Here is a 21,611-nt window from a genome sequence, read left to right on the forward strand (position 1 = left end):
GCCCGCCTGGGCTACATACATAGTGAGACCCTGCTCAAAAAAAGAATTCATGACAAACTTTGGAAATGGGAAGTGGCCTGTCATTGGCATTCAGCAGTTCTGATGACTGCCCACAACCTATACCTATTTGACCCGAACGGAGCATGTCTGCACTATGGTGAATGGCACTGCAAGAAGCAATCAGGGGTCTCCAAGGAGGAGGAATACAAGCTGATGTGTGGGATGTCCTTCTCTGTTGACTCATTTGTCAGGAAGATGTTCCTGCTAGACATGAAGCATGGCTTTCTGGCTTTCAAAACAAGCTCTTAGAATCTCCATTACTATGAAGTTGTCATGACTACTGCTGAGTTGGATGTGGGCTCCATCTGAGCTGTGCTGCACCTTATCTACAGTGTGTGCTGTGTGTGGGTTGGTCCTGAGGAATCCTCTAACTACCAAGTGAGCTCTTTTGTTCCTGGCTAGATTCTTTTTCCTCCTCTTTGCCCTTCTCTGTTGGAGCCAGCTGAAACACCTACATCAATCCCAGAAGAATCTGTGAATGCCTGAGCCCTTCTTGACTTGTGGCATTATGATACCTACCTGCCTCCCCAAATTTTCAACTGGAAGGTCCCCACTTCTTGCCTTCAAGTCATCAGAATGAAGCCCACAGGAGTTCTTTCCAGTTTTATCCCTACCTGACTCTGAGAGAAGCATAGAATAATTTTTTTATCATGACAGAGTCTGTGGCCCACAATGCCCCAACAATCCCTGATCAGTGGGTACAAAAACAATATTGTTGAGTTGTAGCAATATAATCCAGAATGTGGCATCCCAGAGTCACCATGTCACTGCTTAGTGTAAATTAATGGAAATTATTAAAGAAAGCAAAAATATCAGTTCCTCAGTTGTACTAGTCCATCCTAAAGTCAACAGTGAAAAACAAAAAGTTTTTGCTTTTTAAAATTTTATTTAGGTCTACACAGGTGGAATAACATAAAAAGGATTAATGAACACAGAATTGATGGTCTTGGAGCAGAGGTGGTTGGCAGTAGTTCAATCTGACTCTTCAGCCTCTGAAATTATATTGCCATGCCTAGTCCATAATAGGACAACTTCACATATTATGCAAAACCAGCGATTCTTCCCGTAGGAATTTCTGTAAAAGTGTTAATATTTTTTTTTTTTTTGGTTTTTCGAGACAGGGTTTCTCTGTGTAGCTTTGCGCCTTTCCTGGAACTCACTCTGTAGACCAGGCTGGCCTCGAACTCGCAGAGATCCACCTGGCTCTGCCTCCCGAGTGCTGGGACTAAAGGCGGGCGCCACCGCCGCCCGGCTAAGTGTTAATATTTATAAGCAGATAGTTTGGAAGGAGTTTTTGTTTGATTGGTTTGGTCTTTTACAGACACAGTTTTGTTTGTCCCAGGGTACCCTGGAACTTATTATGTTGCCAAAGATGTCCTTGAACTCCTGATCTTCTTGCCTCCATTACCCTCCCAAGTACTGGGATTGCAGGCCTGAGCCTCCATATCCTGCTACAAGGATGTTTTTTGGTGTGTTTTGATAAGCCACAAGATGGCACTCTTGTTCTTTATGACTCAGCATCAATTTTCTTCTTCAGTAAAAGCTGTTCAGAAAGGTTGGTAAGGCTGCCATCTTATCTGTTAGTATGGATGTCACCTTGAAAGGGATTCATTTGCTTCAAACCTAAAATTATAGCAATTCTTACAGAGAACCTTGAGTGCTGGTTAGTTAATAAGTTCTAAATTTAGTTCAGTAGTGTGTGAGTATTTTAGAAAAATAAAATTCAGTATTGATTCCTAAAACACCAGCTTTTATGTGAATGTGTGTGTTTGTGTGTATGATAGAAAGAGTGCTGGCACTTGATTGCCACAATGTACATGTAGAGGTCAGAGGACAGGGAACAACTTTCCAGAATGAGTACCAAGGATTGAACTCAGGCCATAAGGTTTGCGTGGCAAGCCTCCCCCAATCCCAGCCATCTTATTGTGCTGACACAACATCAACTTTTTTTATAATAAAAATAAAGACAAAAAGCACAATAATCCTGTTTTTTAATTAAAAAGTTTTACTTATGTATATGAGTATTTTGTCTGCATATAGGTCTGCATGCCATGTGTGTGCCTCGTGCTCTTGGAGACCAGAAAAGGGTGTCATATCCCCAGGGACTAAAGTTACCAACAGTTGTGAGCTGCCTGTATATCCTAGAAATTGAACCCAGGGAGTTACAGATGGTTGTGAGCATCATATAAGTACTAGGAATTGAACCCAGGTTTTCTAGAAGAGTAGCCAGTGCTCTTAACCACTGAGCCATCCATCTCTCCAGTCCCAATAATCCTGTTTGGATTTCAGCAAATCTTAATAGATAGGCAAGAGTCTATAGACAGACACCTATCCAACAAACAGAAACTCAAGAGATGCTAGCTTTACCAACTAAGTTAGTCCTGGACAGCATAGGGGTTAGCTCATTTTACAAAGGGTTAAATCCAGAGCATGAAAGTTTTGGGACAAGAAATAGAGTAGATCATCAGTTTAAAACACAGGATTAGGCTGGGCGGTGGTGGTGCAGCCTGTAATCCCAGCATTGGGGAGGCAGAGGTAATCGGATCTCTGTGAGTTCGAGGCCAAACCTGGTCTACACAGTTCCAGGACAGCCAGAACTGTTTTACAGAGAAACCTTGTCTTGAAAAAACAAAAAAAGAAAACAAAAACAAACAAACAAACACAGGATTATAGCTGGAATTGAGGAACCTAAATTGCCCGTGAATCACTGATTTGAAACCAGGAAGAACTGTAATTAGTCTTTGAAGTCAGTCAAAGGTTACAAATCAAGGTCCCCAGGTCAATGTGGAAGGTTTCAAGATCCCAATTTCCACCTCACTCTACTCTTCGGCAACTCTTGGGCTGATATAGTTAAGCAAAATTTGGATAATGAAGTGTAACTTGAATAATGAAAGGTTCTGAAGATGAAGTATATCTAAAGGGCTGAAGAAAGATTAAGGTCATTTCTTCCATCCACACTAAATTGCTTACCTTCCTTACAACTAGGACAGAGAGAGGTTGGTAATGTCACATAGCATGAAACAGTTTGAATAAATTATATGATGCAGCATCCGCCCCCACTCCCCCACTTTGTCGGTGCTAGGGAGCCTTGCCCCAAGTGTTACATGTGGTAGGCAAGTGCTCTTCCACTGAGCTATAACTTAAGCTCCCAGTATTTGGCACATACTCACGAACATGCACACACACATATACATACATACATACATACATACATACATATACATATGTGTGTATATATATATATACATATATATATGTACATATATATATGGGGTGCATATGAATGCATTATCTGTAGAGGCCACAAGAAAGCATCAGATCTCCTGGAACTGGAGTTACAGACTGTGCTGGGAACTGAACTCTTTAGGTCCTCTGCAAAAGAAGCAGCAAGCACTCTTAACCACTAAGCCTTCTCTTCAGCCCAATAGCTGGCTTCTTTTGTTTTAAAGGCAGGTGCTTATATTGTAGCCTAAGCTGAGCTGGTACTCATTATGTACCCCCAGGTTGACCTTAAAATCATGGTGACCCTCTTGCCTCTGCCTCCTGAGTGGTGGGATTACAAGCTGGGACCGTGACATCCGAATATTCATCTTCATTGAATGAAATGTTCCTGATGCTCACATTTTTCCAGGACCTTCCTGCTGGGCTTTTATTTTTACAACTTAAAATGTCATTTGTGGGGCTGGAGAGATGGCTCGGAAGTTAAGAGCACTGACTGTTCTTCCAGAGGTCCTGAGTTCAATTCCCAGCAACCACATGATGGCTCACTACCATCTGTAATGAGATCTGGTGCCCTCTTCTGGCCTGCAGGCATACATGCAGAAAGAACACTGTATGCATAATAAGTAAATAAATAAATAAAAATATTTTAAAAAAATAAAAAAAATGTCATTTGTGTGTGTGTGTGTGTGTCTGTGTGTTGTGTCTGTGTTTGTACATGTGCGCACATGCGAACACATGTGTGGCCTTGTGCCATGGTGATCAGAAGAGGGTGTTGGATCTCTTGAAGCTGGAGTTATAGGCAACTGTGAGTCACCTAATGGTGCTGGAACCTGAATTGGTCTCCTGGAAGATCAGTAAGGCTCCTAACTGCCTAGCCATCCCTCCAGCCCAGCTCTTTGCTGGACTTGGTGGCACATGCCTATAATCCCAGATCTCAAATTGAGGCAGGAGGATTGAAGGTTGTAAGCCAGCCTATGCAACATAGTGAGTCTAAGAAAGAAAACTGCATAGCTGATAACTGATTCTTCTAGCATTCACTGAGATACTGGGGTGGGGGGGGGGGGGGTTGATATGCTTCCTGAATGTAACATGCTTGGTAATTTTAGCTGGAGGAGAGCAGGAATGTTCAGAAACAAATGAAGATTCTGCAGAAGAAGCAAGCCCAGATTGTGAAAGAGAAAGTTCACCTGCAGAGTGAACACAGCAAGGCCATCTTGGCAAGAAGCAAACTGGAGTCTCTTTGCAGGGAACTTCAGCGTCACAATAAGACCTTAAAGGTTAGTTCATTTATTGTTTTTCTGTTTTACTGAAGTGATGTTCTCAACTGATTTTATAAGAAGTCATCTTTTGTCTATTTGTAATCTGAAATCTGTGTCTACCTAGAGACAAGATATGATCCTTTCTGGTTTGCTTGGACTAATGCTTCGTATGAGGCAATATAATGTGATACTGGTATAATGTCACAGGGAAGAAGTAAACATTGCAACTCGCTTTCTTTTTAAAAGATTTTCTTTATTTATATGTATGGTATTTTGCCTGCATGTATGTCTGTGTATCATGTGCATGCCAAGTGCTGGAAGACGCCCGAAGAGGGTGTTGGATCTCCTGAAAGTGAAGTGTTACTGACAGTTATGAGCCACCATCTGCTGGGTGCTGGGAACTGAACATGATCCTCTGGCCCTATCTTTCCAGTCCACACCCACCCCCTCAAGCCATGGCTTAGGAAGCTCAGAGTTTCCAGTTTTCTGCAGAGCACTAAAGTAGCTGCCATGAAATGAGAAACTAGTGTTATGAGAAAGGACCACTGCTGAATATTCAGGTGGATGTCAGAACTGAACTGCCCAAGATCCCAGGCCCACTCCCAGCTCTTGTTTGCTGAGTACTTTTGGCAGTAGCATTTAGATCAGGTACCCAAAGATGAGTTGGTGTGCATGGAGGAAGAGGGAAACGAGAAGAGCCATGAGAAGAATCTGCCTCAACATTGTAGCTGGCCTGTCCTTGTAGAGTAGGGTTTTGAGCTGGAACTCTGAGCAAATGCCCCATCTCCCAGGGACCTAGGTACAACAGCATTCAGGATACGAATTTTTCACCAGATAGGAGTTAACGTTTGCTTCCTTTTAAGATTTTATTGGGGGGCTGGAGAGATGGCTCAGCGGTTAAGAGCACTGACTGCTCTTCCAGAGGACACAGGTTCAATTCCCAGCATCCACATGGCAGCTCACAACTGTCTGTAACTCCAAGATCTGACACGTTCACATAGACATACATGCAGGCAAAAGCACCAATTCAAATAAAATTAAAAATAAATAATTAAAAAAAAAGATTTTATTGGGGCGGGGGAGGATGTGTACACACACACATTCACAGTAAGAACCTGAATCTCCTGGAGTTACAGGTGATTGTGAGTCACCTGATACAGATGCTGGGGACTGAACTAGGGTCCTATGGAAGAGCAGTAAAGTGCTCTTAACCTCTGAGCCATCTCTTCAGGCCCTTTTTTACTTTTGATCCTTTATATTTATTAATTTACTTTAAAAAGATTTATTTATGTGTATGAGATTTTTGCCTGCATGTATACCTGTGAACCAGTACGTAACTGGTGGCTGTAGAGGTCAGAAACAGGCATCAGAAATGGGGATTACCCTGAACTAGGAGTTAGAATGGCTGTGAGCCACATGGGCGCTGGGAATCAAACCAAGGTCCTCTGCATGAACAAGTATTCTTAACCACTGAGCTATCTCTCCAGCCCTGAACCTTTATAATAAGATCTTAAAGTAGATGGTACCTAGACTAATAGTGCATGCCTATAACCATAGCTACTTAGAAGACTGAGGCAGTAGTATTGCAAGTTCAAGACCTGCTTAGGCTATAGAGCAAGTTCAGGGTCAGTCTGGGCAACTTAATAAGATCTTGTTTCAAAATGAAAAATAAAAAAATGGACTGGGGATATAACCTGGTAGAGCACTTGCCTAGTGTGCTCAAGGCCCTTGTTTCAATCCTACTTAACTATAGGAGGTATTTTTCCCCTATAACTAGTAATTTTGAATCGACTAATAAAATACACTTGAAGGTAAGCTTTTTAAAGTAAGGATGCTATTGGTCTTTTGACCTCTCAGGAGTGGGAGGTATGACCTAGATAGAAAGTAAACTGAAGGAGGGGTTGTTTACTCAGACTGATCTAAGCTGAGTCCTTGTGTAGTTATCAAAAAGCCTGTTCCAGTACACAGTCAATTGATAAAACTAGGACTCTTTGTATATCTCAACACTCTATATGGGAAAAGAGAAAAGAGGCATGCTTGTTGTTGTTTTTTGTTGTTGTTTTTTGTTTGTTTTTGTTATTTCAAGACAAGGTTTCTCTGTAGCAGCTCTGGCTGTCCTGGAACTTGCTCCGTAGACCAGGCTGGCCTGGGACTCAGAGATCTACCTGCCTCTGCTTCCCAAGTGCTGGGATTAAAGATGTGTGCCACCACCACCCTGATTAAGAAGTATGCTTTTAAATAAGCTTTCTGAGCCTAAGTAAGGGGGATAAACTGTACCTTAAAAACAATGTTTCAGGGCAGTCACAGCTTTTTTCCCCCTCTCCACATGCTAGACAACTGCATCTTCAACCTTTTTATTTTTTTTTTGTGTGTGTGTGTCCATTTGTGTGTTCAGGGTAGTAGTGTGGATATGCATGTAGAATTCCCCCAGAGCTGGGATTACAGGCACAGGCTGCCATGCTCTACTTTTTATGTGAGTGCCGGAGATTTGAACTCAGCTCCTTAGACTTGGGCAGCAAGCACTTTACCAACTGAACCATTTCCCCTACCCTGTAGTTTTTGTTTGAGACAGGGTCTCACTAAGTTGCCCAAACTGTTCTTTAACTCACTCTTTAAGCCCAGGCAGGCTTTGAACTTGGTATCTCCTTCTCAGCCCCGAGTAGCTAGGATCATAGGCCTGGCAACAGCAGCTTCTTTGAGCATTTTGTCCATGGGTCTGCTATTAACAGAAATTCTTTTGGGTAATAAGGAGGAAAATATGCAGCAGGCACGAGAGGAAGAAGAACGACGTAAAGAAGCAACAGCACATTTCCAGATTACTCTAAATGAAATCCAAGCCCAATTGGAACAACATGACATACATAATGCCAAACTCCGCCAGGAGAACATCGAACTGGGAGAGAAGCTGAAGAAGCTCATTGAGCAGTATGCACTGAGGGAAGAGGTAATAGCGTTCTATTGCTTTTCACAACTTCTCACTGTTAGTGGTAACTTCTCTGTTTACTTAAAAGTACTGCTAGCCGGGCGGTGGTGGCGCACGCCTTTAATCCCAGCACTCGGGAGGCAGAGGCAGGCGGATATCTGTGAGTTCGAGGCCAGCCTGGTCTACAAAGTGAGTTCCAGGAAAGGCTCCAAAGCTCCACAGAGAACTCCTGTCTCGAAAAACAAAACAAAGTATTGCTGCAGGGTGTTTTAGAGTTGTTCATGTGTAGCAAAAGGTGTGTTTATTGACTAGGGAAAGGATCAAACCACCCCATAACCAGAAGGATTAATTGAGAGTCCATCTGCATGAATAGGTAAGATAATTTCCAGGAGTCTTGTCAAGAACTAGTTCCATGTAATATTAGAAGATGGCAATTTTCACAGATTATTTTCTTATCTGGACTAATGAATAAATGTTTGGTCCCAGAATACCCTGCATCTCAAGACATTTATGATAATCTATACAGTATCTATAGCCATTTCATTACATCTGTGTTTCAGGTTTAGGTTTGTTTTTTTGTTTTTTTTTTTTTTTCATTGAGATTGGGTTTTGCTTGTTGCCCTGGGTGGCTTCCAATTCATGGCCTCCTGTTTGAACCTCCCAACTCAGCTTTACATTTAAAAAACTAATTTCTTTTCTACTTAGGTTTTTGCAGTGCTAGTGGTCAAATCCAGGGCCTTGGCCATACTATGAGGACTTTCTGCTACTAAGCTAGCAACCCCCAACCCTATTTTTTTTTCTGGAGACAGGGTTTCTCTGTGTAGCTTTGGTGTCTGTCCTGGATCTAGCTCTGTAGACCAGGCTGGCCTTGAACTCACAGAAATCCTGCTGGCTCTGCCTCCCAAGTACTGGGATTAAAGGTGTGTGCTACCACCACCTGGCCCCCAACCCTATTTTTTATTTATCTTTTATTGCTGGGATCAATCCCAGGAACCTTATGTATGCTAAGTATGTTTTATCACTTAATTATACCCAGACCTCTGTCTTTTGTGAGTTTTTTGTTGTTTTAAATAATTGTCTTTTTCTGTGACCCAGGCTGACTTGAAACTCAATTTATTCCTGGCTGGCCTGGAACTTGTGGCAGATGCAGTCTTTGCTTTCTGAGTGCTAAGATTACAAGTATTCTGCTTTTTTGTTTTGTTTTTCAGTGTCTCACTGTCTACTGCCCTGAATATTTTTTGAGTTTTCAAAAGTATATTTTTAATTACGTATATATGTTTTGTCTTTGGATGGGGGTTTGTACACAAGTGCAGTGGCCATAGAGGCCAGAAGAGGATTGGATTCCTTGGAACTGAAATTATAGGTGACTGTGAGCTGCCCAAGGTGGGTGCTGGTAACCAAACTCAGAGCAGTACTCGCATTTAACTGCTGAGCCATGTCCCTAGCTCCTATGGCTTGAACTCATTAAAAATTATTTTATGTGTATGGATGTTCCGTTAGCACATGTGTCTGTGCATGTAAGGCCAGAAGAGAGTGTCAGATCCTCTGAAACTGGAGTTATAGTTGGTTGTAAGCTACCATGTGAGTGCTGGGTGGGATTCAAACCCAGATTCTCTGGAAGAGCAACCAGTGGTCTTAAATTCATATTTAGTGTATAACTCAGAAAGTTTTTGGTCTTATCATCTTCACATCTAAAAAGTGAAGTTAGCATCTGCTTATCTTTTTAAATTTTATGTGTGTGGGGAATGCCCCAAGAGGTCAGAAGAGGGTATTGGACTCACTGGAGCTGGAATTACAGGCATTTGTGAGCTGTCCATCATAGGTACTGGAAAACAAACTTGGGTCCTCTGCAAGAGCTCTTAACCACTCCTACTTTCCTGTTACTAAAAAGTCTGACTTAAGTCCAAATAAAGTCTGTCTACTTCACTAGTTTATGTCTCATCTCCAAACTATAGATTTCCTTGGCCTGGTTTTTATTATTCAAGAGCTTATTAAATAAAGTTTTGCCATTATTAAATTATTAAAGCCCTAATTTTTTCTTTTTGGTTTTCTCTGTAATCCTGGCTTGTCTTGGAACTTGCTATGTAGACTAGGCTGACCTCAAAATCACAAAAATCCTCCTACTGGGATTAAAGGCATGCACCTCCAGGCCAGGTCAGGCCTGGTCCTAATTTTCTTAAGATGATTCTTTTAGTTTTATGGTTTAATGGGCTGTTTTTTCATAGATGTAGCAAATTAGAGAATCATTTGTTCAAATTCATAAATGAAAAATAATCTGCCATGTTACTACCTCGGCTTCCTTATCACCCACTAGCATTCTCCCTGTCACATTGATACAACAACTGGAAGAATCCTAATTCTGCACTAACAAGGTGGCATGTTTTGATGGCTTCGGTGTGTGTAGCTAGCCACTTACCAGTTTTCTTTGGAAATACATTAGGCACCAAGCACCTTATATGGTTCATAAGCAAACTGGGTATGGTTGTATCAGATACTGGCATGGAGATTCAGTAGGACAGAAATTTACCTAGTTCATTTACCTTGGTTTGGCTTTGACTCCTCATGCCCTCAATTGAGGAATTTAGCAAAATTTAATGGGTAGAAAAAAAAAAAGGAATGGGCAGAAAAAAGTGGTGTGTGTATATGGATCTATTAGTTTGATCTCCTTTGTCTTGATGTGTGACTTTCTCAATACATAGCAAAAACAAAAATTTCAAAGCTTGTGGTGGTGGTGCCTAGCTCCAACAGGGCAGTGTTCTTGCAGGTGGTGTCAAACACTGCTGTAGGTATAGGGACAGAAAGACCTAATGTTGTTAGTTATGTGGTATTATTAATAGGAAAGCAGGGCAAGCAGAGTGTTGTAACATCTTGTATTTCCTCCTCATTGTGGTCCTCTATTTATGAAGTGATGGAATGAATTCTTTTTTCATAGCACATTGATAAAGTATTCAAGCACAAGGAATTGCAACAACAACTTGTGGATGCCAAACTTCAGCAAACAACACAGCTGATAAAAGAAGCTGATGAAAAACATCAGAGAGAGAGAGAGTTTGTAAGTTCTGTTCCTTAAGAAAAAAAAAAAGGTATTTTCAGTATTTTAACTAAAACATTGAATGTCACCCATGGGGTATGATAGTTAATTATTAGCTCTAGAAAGCTTTTGGCTGCTTCTGTTCATAGATCCACTTGCCTCTGTCTCCTGAGTGCTAGGATTAAGATATGCACCACCATATGCCCTGGTTCTGTTTTTGAACAACTTGACACTGGGGAAATTATTTAATTGGTGTAACTTTATTTTGTGAGTTTGTTACTTGGGGTCTCATATTGTAACCCTGGCTGGAGAATGACCTTGAGTTCCTCTTGCACCACCACACCCAATTTATAAAGTGCTGAGGATTGAACCCCAGGGCTTTGTGCATAATAGTTAGGCAAGCACTCTATCAACTGAAGCATCATCGCTGCCAGGTCTCTACTAGTTGTTTTGTTTTTTTCTTTTTTTAAATGCTCAGAAACCTGTTCTCTAATTTCATTGCTTTTCTCCATACTGTTTTACCCAGTCTTATCTTGCTCCTCAGGGAGTAGAGAAGCTTTCTCAGCCATGTTTGAGGTACTTAGCTATGTTTTCTGCTAATATAGACGTGATTATTTTCAACCTAAATACCACCCTTAAACCCTCAATATTGTAAGTTGTTTTAGGCCTCCACAGTACCTTTTCCTATTTAAACAGTAAAAAATGTCTTTCTACTTCTGTAAGTATTGCTAAAAACCATAATGATGGAAGGTGAATGTAAATGGCAACTGTTGGAAAGAAGGTATTCCATTTTCAGGGTAGTCATTCTTGCTAAAATAGTGGAAAAGATGTGTAACTCCATGATTATTTGACATTATATTCATATTTGCGATTGCTATTAGTACTTTTGCAAGAATATTTCTGTTTTCTAGTTACTAAAAGAAGCAACAGAATCCAGGCACAAATATGAACAAATGAAACAGCAAGAAGTACAACTAAAACAGCAGGTAACTTGATAGTTGGGGATAGCAGAATTTGTAAGAAAAAGGATTCATTTAATACATATCTTGAATCTCTTCTAACATGGTTTTGCCTCTTCCCAGCAAGAGCTAACCAAGGTTAAGAAAGCAATCTCACATATCTCTTTGAAGTCTCTTTTCATTTAGGGTGACCATGCAAATTTGAGTGTCCCTGGTTTTAGTACTAAAAGACCTATCTTAGTAGGCTCCCACTCCCAAATCTCAGCCCAAGTGGGATGATTAGTTATCCATCTTTAATGGCTCTCATTTGTGTTATTTCCCACTAAAGGAAACTGACAAGCTTCCAGATTTAAAGAATGTTATAGAATTTCACACACCTTAACCTATTTGTAGTTTTGTGCCAATTTAGCACGTAAGCTGTTTTTAAACTGCTTATAACCATAGTTCCACTTGTAGGTAGTTTTGTGAAATGCTTTTAGCCAAAGCTTTCCCCCCCCTTTTCATTCTGGATTCTGTAGGTGTTCTGTTACAATGTTTGGAGTAAGGGTAGTGTGTACCATCCATCTCTTTACTTGAGAAGGTACAAGACAGACTTCTGTCTTAATAAGTGTAATTAGGTGTTTGTACTTATATTCCCTTTTAGCTAACTAGGTTTATTGAAATTTTTTTCAGGTTTATTGCAAGGCTTTTTAAAATAACTCTAGGGCTGGAGAGATCGCTCAGAGGTTAAGAGCACTGGCTGTTCTTCCAGAGGACCCGAGTTCAATTCCCAGCACCCACATGGTGGCTCACAACCATCTATAATGAGATCTGATGCCCTCTTCTGGCCTGCAGACATACATGCAGGCAGACCACTGTATACGTAATGGATAAATAAATCTTAAAAAATAAAATAACTCTAAATAGACTAAGACATTATGCCTGGCATGAATCTTTTTTTTTTTTTTGGGGGGGTTTTTTTTTTTTTTTTTGAGACAGGGTTTCTCTGTGTAGCTTTACGCCTTTCCTGGAACTCACTCTGTAGTCCAGGCTGGCCTCGAACTCACAGAAATCCGCCTGCCTCTGCCTCCCGAGTGCTGGGATTAAAGGCGGCGTGCTCCACCACCGCCCGGCTCGGCATGAATCTTTATAAGCACCTCCTCTTCTGGACACTATTTTTGGGGCTAGGGTAGGACATTTTACAGTATTGGTGACATTAACTTCTTACAAAGCTATCCTAACTTTTTTTGAGACAGGGTTTCTCTGTGTTAACTGCTCTGTCCTAGAACTCTCTCTGTAGACCAGGCTGGCCTCAAATTCAGAGATCCACCTGCCTCTGCCTCCCAAGTGCTGGGATTAAAGGTGTGTGCCTCCACCACCCGGCAAAACTAGCCTAATTTAAGAGTACAAATTTTAACAGGTATCTATCAGAAGTCTCTGGAACTTTCACCATAGGTTATGGTCATGCCAGAAGGCTGGCAGGAAATTCAAATCCATTACTTGTTAGTCCTATGCATTCAGTTGTACAAATGAATGGACATGAGAATCTATGTGGATGTGGTCCATGTTCTGCAGATGTTGATAAGCTATCTGACCTGTGCCATCTTACTGTTTCCCCTGCTGTCACTTCTTTTTCTATTATCTGAACATTACCATCCTTTCCAAGAGCTGATCTCATTTGCTGCTTTTTACTGTGGTATCTCATTAGCCATCAAGTCCAAGTATTGTGCACTACTGTGGGCCAGCATTGAACTGTCAAAAGAGGCAGACAGCCTTTCTTTGGATGCCCTATCTTCAGTTAGAACAGGCCTCACTGAAACTACTGGAGTGTCTAATTCCAAGTGCTGAAAGTTTTTTCCTCAACTTGAGCACCATGGTTGTCCCTGACTTCAGGCTGTCAGCCTCAGATGTATTGTTAGGAACAACTACTCCACTGGCTTTTGCTCAATCCTTGGCATTCTATTGCAGTTCCTGTTCTTTTCCTACACTTTTCCGCAGGTACTGGTTCTTGCCTGTCTCCCAGTGATCACTTCTAGCCTGATGAACTTTGTCTGCTGTTGCTTCCCCCACAGCAGCACCTGCTCCAAGTACTTCCCATATGGCACATCCACCTAGAACTGTGGGTGGGCTACCTTCCATCATATCCCATCTCAGCCTCCCACATTTTGTTAGATGATGTTATCTATAATTCTTTTCATCACTAATTACATGGTTTTTTGGTGTCTAGTGAACTGTATGTATTCCTCATTCCTCTCCTCCCTTATTTGGTTCATTACTGGGGACTGAACTTAGGGCCTTGCACATGCTAAGCAAATGCCCTCTCTACTTTGTAAGATTAAAAGTGCGTGAATGCTTTGCCTATGTATATGTACATGCCTGGTGCAGAGTCACAAAAGGGAATTACAGATAGTTATGAGCCTCCATGCATTCAGGTACTGGGAACCAAAGCCCAGATCCTCTCCAAGAACAGCAACCACTCTTAGTCGTCTTTCCAGCCTGCCCCTCTACTTAGGTGTATTTTGTGATCTCAGGCATATTTCATAATTTCGGGAGCAGAAAAGACTCTCTTCCTCTGGACTTGTTTCCTTGTAATGATATCAAACCATCTCTGAAGGGTTCTCTCCTGAACATAAAGCTTTTCCTTTCTTCTGACTCTCATACTATGTCCTCTCTTCTGTAGAGGGTTTTTTCTAAAGGAGAATAAAGGTTGAGATGATGAGATGACTGGCTTTTTATAATTTATATATTACACGTATTATATATAAATTTTTTATGTATCGTTTATACATATAATTTTAATTCATCTTGAATACAAATTCCTTCAAGTTAAAAAGAGTGTTTTAGTTTTTGTTCTTTCCTAAATCATCTCACTATCCCCAACTACCTTTATGCCTGATCCTTGATACTAAAGCTAAGAACTTTGCAGAAAAATGGTTAATATTCATTGTGGAGAGGGGTAGTTCAAAGCATTTGCAGGTGTGTGAAGTTTCTAACTGTCACACCCATTGAGTTTTAATTAATGGGGTTAGAATTAATGCTAATGTTTCTGCACTTTATTTATTTATTTTTTTTTTTTTGGTTTTTCGAGACAGGGTTTCTCTGTGTAGCTTTGCGCCTTTCCTGGAACTCACTTGGTAGTCCAGGCTGGCCTCGAACTCACAGAGATCCGCCTGGCTCTGCCTCCCGAGTGCTGGGATTAAAGGCGTGCGCCACCACTGCCCGGCTGTTTCTGCACTTTAAATCTATGTTAGCAGCAATAAGCTTCCCAAGTATTAGATCTGTGAGTTAGAATTTTAGCCATTTGTCTGCTATCCAGAGATTGGATGTTTGCTCCTCTGTAATTTATAACAAATACCATCATGTAGAAAGAGTTTGAATTGTTTACCTGGAACTCAGAATAACTGACCTATCTATTTTGTTCTGTAGCTTTCTCTTTATATGGATAAGTTTGAAGAATTCCAGACTACTATGGCAAAAAGCAATGAACTTTTTACAACCTTCAGGCAGGAGATGGAAAAGGTATTTGTATATTTTTTCAGTGGACTGAAATGTAAAAGGGATGTTACGAGTTCTTTATTACTACTTGGGTTGAGTTTATATTGTTATGATACTATTTTTCCAAATACAGGGCAGTATTTAGTCACTTTATTCTTTAGTGTGCCCCCAAATAGCTATCTTTATACTTTTAGGATTTTTCCTTATTTATAGCAAATTCTTTTTTGTTGTTTGCTTTTTTTTTTTCACAACAGAGTTGCCTTGTGTATCCTGGAATTTGCTCTGTAAACCAGGATGGCCTCAAACTCAAGAGATCCACCTGCCTCTGCCTCCCAAAGACTGGGATTAAAGACACCAATTCCCTACTAACTTCTTTACTAGAAATAGGCCTTTTTAATCACTTAACAGGCTTACTTCCAATCCTTTCAAAAAAAAAATTCCTTTTCTTGCCCACATTAAAAAGCTTTTGTTGATCAGACTGGCGTAATTTGATGTGACTTTGAATATCTGATACTCTACAAGCTTACCCTACCACACCCCATTTTTTGTTATGTTTTAGGAGTTTCACTATGATGCCCCGGCTGCTCTTAAACTCTAGGATTAAAGCAGTTCTCTTGCCTCAATCCTCAGCCTCCCAGCCCAGATAACTGGGGCTTACTGGTACACTCCACATCAAACTATAGTGGTGAATTTTTTTCAAGTGGTGTTGAAAAGTATAATGTAGAGTGTAAGCCATGATTATTATTCTATCTTACATAGTAGCCAAGAATGCATGCTTGGGCTGGAGAGATGGTTCAGAGGTTAAGAGTGCTAGCTATTCTTCCAGAGGTCCTGAGTTCAATTCCCAGCAACCACATGGTGGCTCACAACCATCAATAATGAGATCTGGTGCCCTCTTCTGGCCTGCAGGTATACACGCAGGCAGAACGTTGTATACATAATAAATAAATAAATAAATCTTAAAAACAAAAATGCATGCTGAGTCAATGTCTCCATTTTATTGGAGCCCTGGTTGCTGTTCCCAAGGCACCCATGTTAGGTGGCTCACAACCATCTGTAACTCCAAGTGATCTGATGCCCTATTCTGCTGTCTGTGGGCATTTTGCTCATGTGCATATATACCCTCAGACACATGAATATACTCAACTAAAAATAACTATGGAGCTGGAAGATGGCTCAGTGGTTAATAGTGCCGGCCACTCCTCCAGAGGGCTCAGTTCAGTTTCAGTACCCATGTCAAGATCATAAATACCTGTAATTCTAGCTCCTGAAAATCCAATGCCCTCTTCTGATCTGCATGGGCACCCACAGCCATGTGCACATAGATACACACATAAATAAAATATAAATCTTTTAAAAATGTGATTATTGACAAGTTCTGACTTTGTGCTCCCCATTTACTTTGTGTGTGTATGCACATGTGCAATGGCACATGTGTGGAGGGCAGAGGACTACTACTTCTGTGAGTAGGTTCTCTCCTTACACCAAACAGGTCCATCAGGGTTGGTGGCAAACACCTTACTGGCCCTTTAAAGAAAATAAAAAAGACCCACCAATTTCAGATAGTGTTTGGCTCATTAAACATGTGCTCAATTACCATGAGCTAAAAAGTGCTCAGATTACCACCTTGAAGTATTTTTAGACCTAGTTATCTGGAGAATTCCATGAGCAGCAGATTTGTTCTGCCTACCAGTCCTTTGAGTTGATAATCCGATCGAGGGGTAACTGTTAGGCACAGTAAGTATTAGCTGAATTCCAGCACATGCTCACTGTTGAAGTGGAACAGAGTTCAAGACAGGGATACCCCAAATTTGCTATCCTTGTGGAAGATCCTGTGGGGTGGAAAAATATAGATCACTGTGGGTCAGTACTCAACTCAGTTCTTCCATGAGCTCCTTCCACCACCTTTGTCCTCGTTTGTTGTGTTAGCCACCAGTAAAAGGCATCTGGTCTGCTTTGTTGGTTCCCTTAACAGCACCTGGCTCAGTGTCCTGACATGAAAATCATAGCTTGTGTGAACTCAGTGGACAAAGGAATATTGAGAATGTGACCAAATGATAGGCATAGATAAATTAGCAGTGGTTTAAGACTGTTCCTTTGCCCAGGCATGATATTACATGCCTTTAATCCTAACAATCCAGAAGCACAGGCAAACAGACTTCTGAATTTGAGGCCAGCCTGGTCATACCAAGTTCCAAACCAGCCAAGGCTACATAGTGGGACCACCCCCCCACCACACACACACAACACAGAAAGTGTTCCCTTGATTCTTTTGGGCCTACTTTATCATCTTTAGCAAAATTCAAGGTATGAGTTGTGAAGATAACTAAAACATAACTTTAATTTCTCAAGAAGTATTAATTAAATTCCACTTTAGTTTTCAAATGATTGGAGCTTATCGTAGCGTATCAATTTTTAGTCTTTGAAGACAAGAGAGCTGACAGCTCAGTGAGGCAAATGCAGTGACAGAGAGGGGAACAACATTAAAGCTTTTGTGATAGGACAGCGGGTAGAATAAGAAATGGAATTTAGGGCCTGGAGAAATGGCTCAGCAGTTAAGCTTACTTGTTCTTGCAGAGGACTGGAGTTCAATTCCCAGCATCCACCTGGTGGCTCACAACCATCCATAACTCCAGTTCCAGGGGATCTGATGCCTTTTCACCTCCTGAGAGCACCGGGCACATATGTTGTACACATACATACATGCAGTCTTTATATATTCACATATATAAAGAAAATTTAACTTTTTTTTTTACAGATGACAAAGAAAATTAAAAAACTGGAAAAAGAGACAATGATATGGCGCACCAAATGGGAAAATAATAATAAAGCACTTCTGCAGATGGCTGAAGAGGTAAGATGTTTCCTGAGATAGGATGTGTCATTAGTTATGCATAGAATGATAGTTACTGAATAGACTGATGCCTTTCCTGGTAGCTGGATAGTGATAAAGGGTCCTGAAGGTTCAAGCATTTTATTGCCAGTTAATTCGAGCATCTTCTGATACAATGTTTTCTCAAACTTGAATCAATATTCCTCCTATAACATCTTCACAAATTTGAGAGGACTGTACAATATTGGAGCACACATGTATAAGAATCTTATTCTGCCAGGCAGTGATGGCACCTGCCTTTAATCCCAGCACTTGGGAGGGAGAGGCAGGCGGATCTCTGAGTTCAAGGACAGCCAGGACTAGACAGAGAAACCCTGTGTCACTAAAAACAAAACAAAAAACTGTTTTAAATATGCTTAGTTTTACAAGTCTTTGACAACTACCTTCAATTTCGTTAAGTTAAAAGTTAACATGAAATTTTTATCAAGTTAAGGGGATTTTATCTATTTTTAAAGAAATGGAATTTAAACATTATGTTAAATAGCATTCCTATACTTAAGATGCATAGGCAGTCAAGGTATACTAACTTGTTTAGTTTCAACTAAACATGTATAATAGACAATAACAGATAGTTTCCAATTTGGTTCAGCTCAGTTATTTTTTTGTTTACAAACAATACCTGATTTGTATTTAATGAGGTTATGGAACTGTCGACTGGTTTTGTTTTTTCATTTGAAAAAAAAATACAACAGAAAACTGTCCGTGATAAAGAGTACAAGGCCTTTCAAATAAAACTGGAACGGTTAGAGAAGCTGTGCAGGGCTCTTCAGACAGAGAGAAATGAGCTCAACGAGAAGGTGGAAGTCCTGAAAGAGCAGGTCTCTATCAAAGCAACAGATGGGGACTTGGTGTCACCTGCGATGCAGCCCTGTGCTGCCCTGGATTCGTTCAAGGAGACGAACGCTTCAAGAAGAGCCCTGGGAATGCACTTGGAGTCTAGGGCCAAAGCCAAGTCAGTGAGTGAGAGAAGAAGTGCCACACAAAAGCCCTCATCTTCAGGTTCTGCGAAAGGCATTGAGTCAGTTGACTAGGGTGAAATGTGATCACTGTATTGAGAGATATATTTTGTGTATAAATTCCTCTGTTAGTAGTAACTATTGGTTTTGTGGTGAAATTTTTCTTACTTTTTCTACCATATCTGTATTTTCTTAGAACTACTGGACTTATGTGGTACAGGAGGCTGCTTAGCAGTTTGAAATAGTTTTAATCTATAAATTTCCTTAAACTATGTTGCACATCTGCCTCATTTTCCCCCCTTTGTTGGCGTGCATGTCTTCATTGCTTTGTCCTTTCTGCTCCTTGCACCTAATTTTCCTAATTAAAGTATCATTCAAGACAGGGCCATTTGAGGAACTATGTTCTCAGGATAGTTCCTTGATGTGAAAACAATTTAAATTAAAACATCCTGGCCCATTAATGTTAGTCAAAGGAAAATACCAAGATGATTACCTTTGCTTAATAGCCTATTTAAATAAAGGGGGATGGGGGACAGGTCAGAAACAAGCTTAGCATTTTTCATTCAAATTAGCTTTTCTTGATTTACTTGAGAAATTGAGATGACAACCTTGAAGTTCTGGTGGAACATATATAAATGTTACTTGTGAACAAAATTGGATGAACGGGCTTAATGTTTCTGCAACTAAAAATAAGTCATACTGTGCTGGTTTTGGGATACAATGTACCACATGTGAAATTAATCTGGACTACCTGATGATCACTGTAGTGGATGGTGGTGGTTTATGTACATATTCTCCACTTCACAGAAAAAGCTGATTATTCTTTGAAAACTGCTCTTCCTTGCAGTACTTTGTGAGTTTAGAACAAGAATAAATTCATATGGAGCTTGTATTAGGCAAAAGCTTTTTTTCACCCCCTACATTTTGGCTATATGAAAATTGGTTGTTCATTTGCTCTAAGACTCTCACCAGGGGCTATGGATGTGCTCAGTGGTAAGCACTTGCCTATCATAAGAGGCCCTGGGTTTACAAGTTCCATCAGCAAAGAACGCTAGTTATTTTGTTTCCTGAAAGAGAATTTAAATTACGGATCAGCACTAACTGAAACATTTAATTTCCAAAGTAAAAACACTGGAAACAGCATTTTTTCTATCTTGGGAAGACTTGGCAGATTGTTTACATAGTCAAGAAGACCTCTAACTTATGCTTTCTGGTCCATTTCTCCTTTCTTTGATGCTGTCACTTAAAACAAGATAAAACAAACCAGTATTAACGTTTCTACACTTTAAATTGGGGAATTTCAAAACATGTCTTAGTTCTTTTTGTTTTCTCAGTGTTGAATGTGGCTCAGCCATGCAAACTACTAGAAGGTCTTTATTGTCTTGGTACAATTTGCATGGAAATTCTATAAACCACATTCTATTGAGCAAAACTATCAGACTAAATTGCTTACTGGACTAAATAAACTCCATTTCTCTGTGCTACAAGTTTTATTTGTAAACTCCTGTCACATTCATGGTCTGAACTGGGTTCAAAGAACTGAAAATTGTTCAAAAGATAGAAAAAAGTCCCTGGAGTAGAGTATTATATCTTTCTAAACTTTCACCATTGGTCATGTTAATCAAGGGGTCAGACAGTGGAGGAAAAGAAATTTTTAAAGTAGATTGTAATCTTATTACTGTCCAAGTGTGTCAGAAACAAAAACAATACCTTCCAATAGCCTCTTATAAATACTCTCCCACCTTCAGCTACTAGAAAATACTGGATCATTTCCCATGAAGGTACATCAGAAATATAATCTACTTGGAAATTATTACTAATGATCACATTTCATAAGTCTGCTGGATACACAGCTCTTAACATTTTATTAAGCCATGTGTGTAGCTTGCCACATTTTTTGTGGTGCTCGTCCTGTGTGGAAGACTGTAAATCTTGGACCTGTTGCATATTTTCAAGGGCTTCATAAAGCAATGTGATTAACAGTCCTGGCCTGCTGCTTTTGGCTTACATGCATTTTTAGCTAGATGTTTGGAGGATAGGGATTCTGTCTGAGATGCATTCAGAATCTTTCCTCCCATTACCCTGTGAATACAAATGGGACCTCAGAGAAGGATACCCTCCCCTAAAGTGATCACCTCACCAGCCCAGTGTTGTGGCTTTGTAGCACGCCCTGTATCTACCATATTATAGAACACTGTAATGCTACTAGGCTGGCTCAGAAAAGGTTTAAATGTTGAATTCACTTACTGCATTTGGTGCACTACCATGCGATCTTGATGTATATTTATAGTGGCAGTAGACCCCAAAAATGTAGCGAAAACTTGGGTCTTGAATATCAGGCCATTTCATCCTCAGACTTGTAGAAGTACATTTCCTGGTCTTGAGACCAGTATTTTTTAGTTATGTATGCAACTGCCTTTATTACACACCTGGTTATCACAATTCAATTCTCAGGTGTTGCAGAAAAATCTACCTCTTTCAGACTGTAGATGGAAATAACTGTGAAAAAATGATGCAGATATCTTCTAGTTTGTGCTAAACACACTGCTTTATTTTTACAGCCCACGTCTTTCATGAGGATATGAATTGTTAAGAGGCAGTCTTGTTTTGCTTTTCAAAGACATTTTGTAGAGATTTTTCACTAACGTGAATCTGATTTTATCTACTCGATTCTGTATAGATACATATTAAGTAAATATGTATGATGAATTTAACAGCTTCCGTGTATTCTTTGGTTGCCAGTGTGGCCTTAATTGCGTACACATGGGAAGGAACAATTTTACCTATTTTTACCAGAGAAAGGAGATATGTATGGGAGCATGCACACACATCCA

General features: G+C 40.3%; 1 protein-coding gene across 3 annotated transcripts in view; it reads left to right on the forward strand.

The window, feature by feature from the left end:
* The window catches only part of Txlng (taxilin gamma), a 57,243-nt gene extending 35,757 nt beyond the window's left edge, over window positions 1-21,486 (forward strand). For 2 of the 3 annotated variants that reach the window (XM_052719739.1, XM_052719821.1), the window contains 7 exons: window positions 4,389-4,559; window positions 7,291-7,485; window positions 10,397-10,516; window positions 11,407-11,481; window positions 14,860-14,952; window positions 17,687-17,782; window positions 18,514-21,486. In XM_052719739.1, the coding sequence (XP_052575699.1) occupies window positions 4,389-4,559; window positions 7,291-7,485; window positions 10,397-10,516; window positions 11,407-11,481; window positions 14,860-14,952; window positions 17,687-17,782; window positions 18,514-18,852 (1,089 nt within the window). In that variant the 3' untranslated portion in view covers window positions 18,853-21,486. Of the gene's footprint in view, window positions 1-4,388; window positions 4,560-7,290; window positions 7,486-10,396; window positions 10,517-11,406; window positions 11,482-12,126; window positions 12,368-14,859; window positions 14,953-17,686; window positions 17,783-18,513 lie in introns of those variants that run through there. The other variant, XM_052719896.1, reaches the window with a different exon arrangement.
* The last annotated feature ends 125 nt before the right edge of the window (window positions 21,487-21,611 follow it).

This window comes from Peromyscus californicus, unplaced genomic scaffold (genome assembly GCF_007827085.1).
Source record: "Peromyscus californicus insignis strain IS unplaced genomic scaffold, ASM782708v3 Scaffold_10__1_contigs__length_136768540, whole genome shotgun sequence".
Taxonomy (NCBI): Eukaryota; Metazoa; Chordata; class Mammalia; order Rodentia; family Cricetidae; genus Peromyscus; species Peromyscus californicus.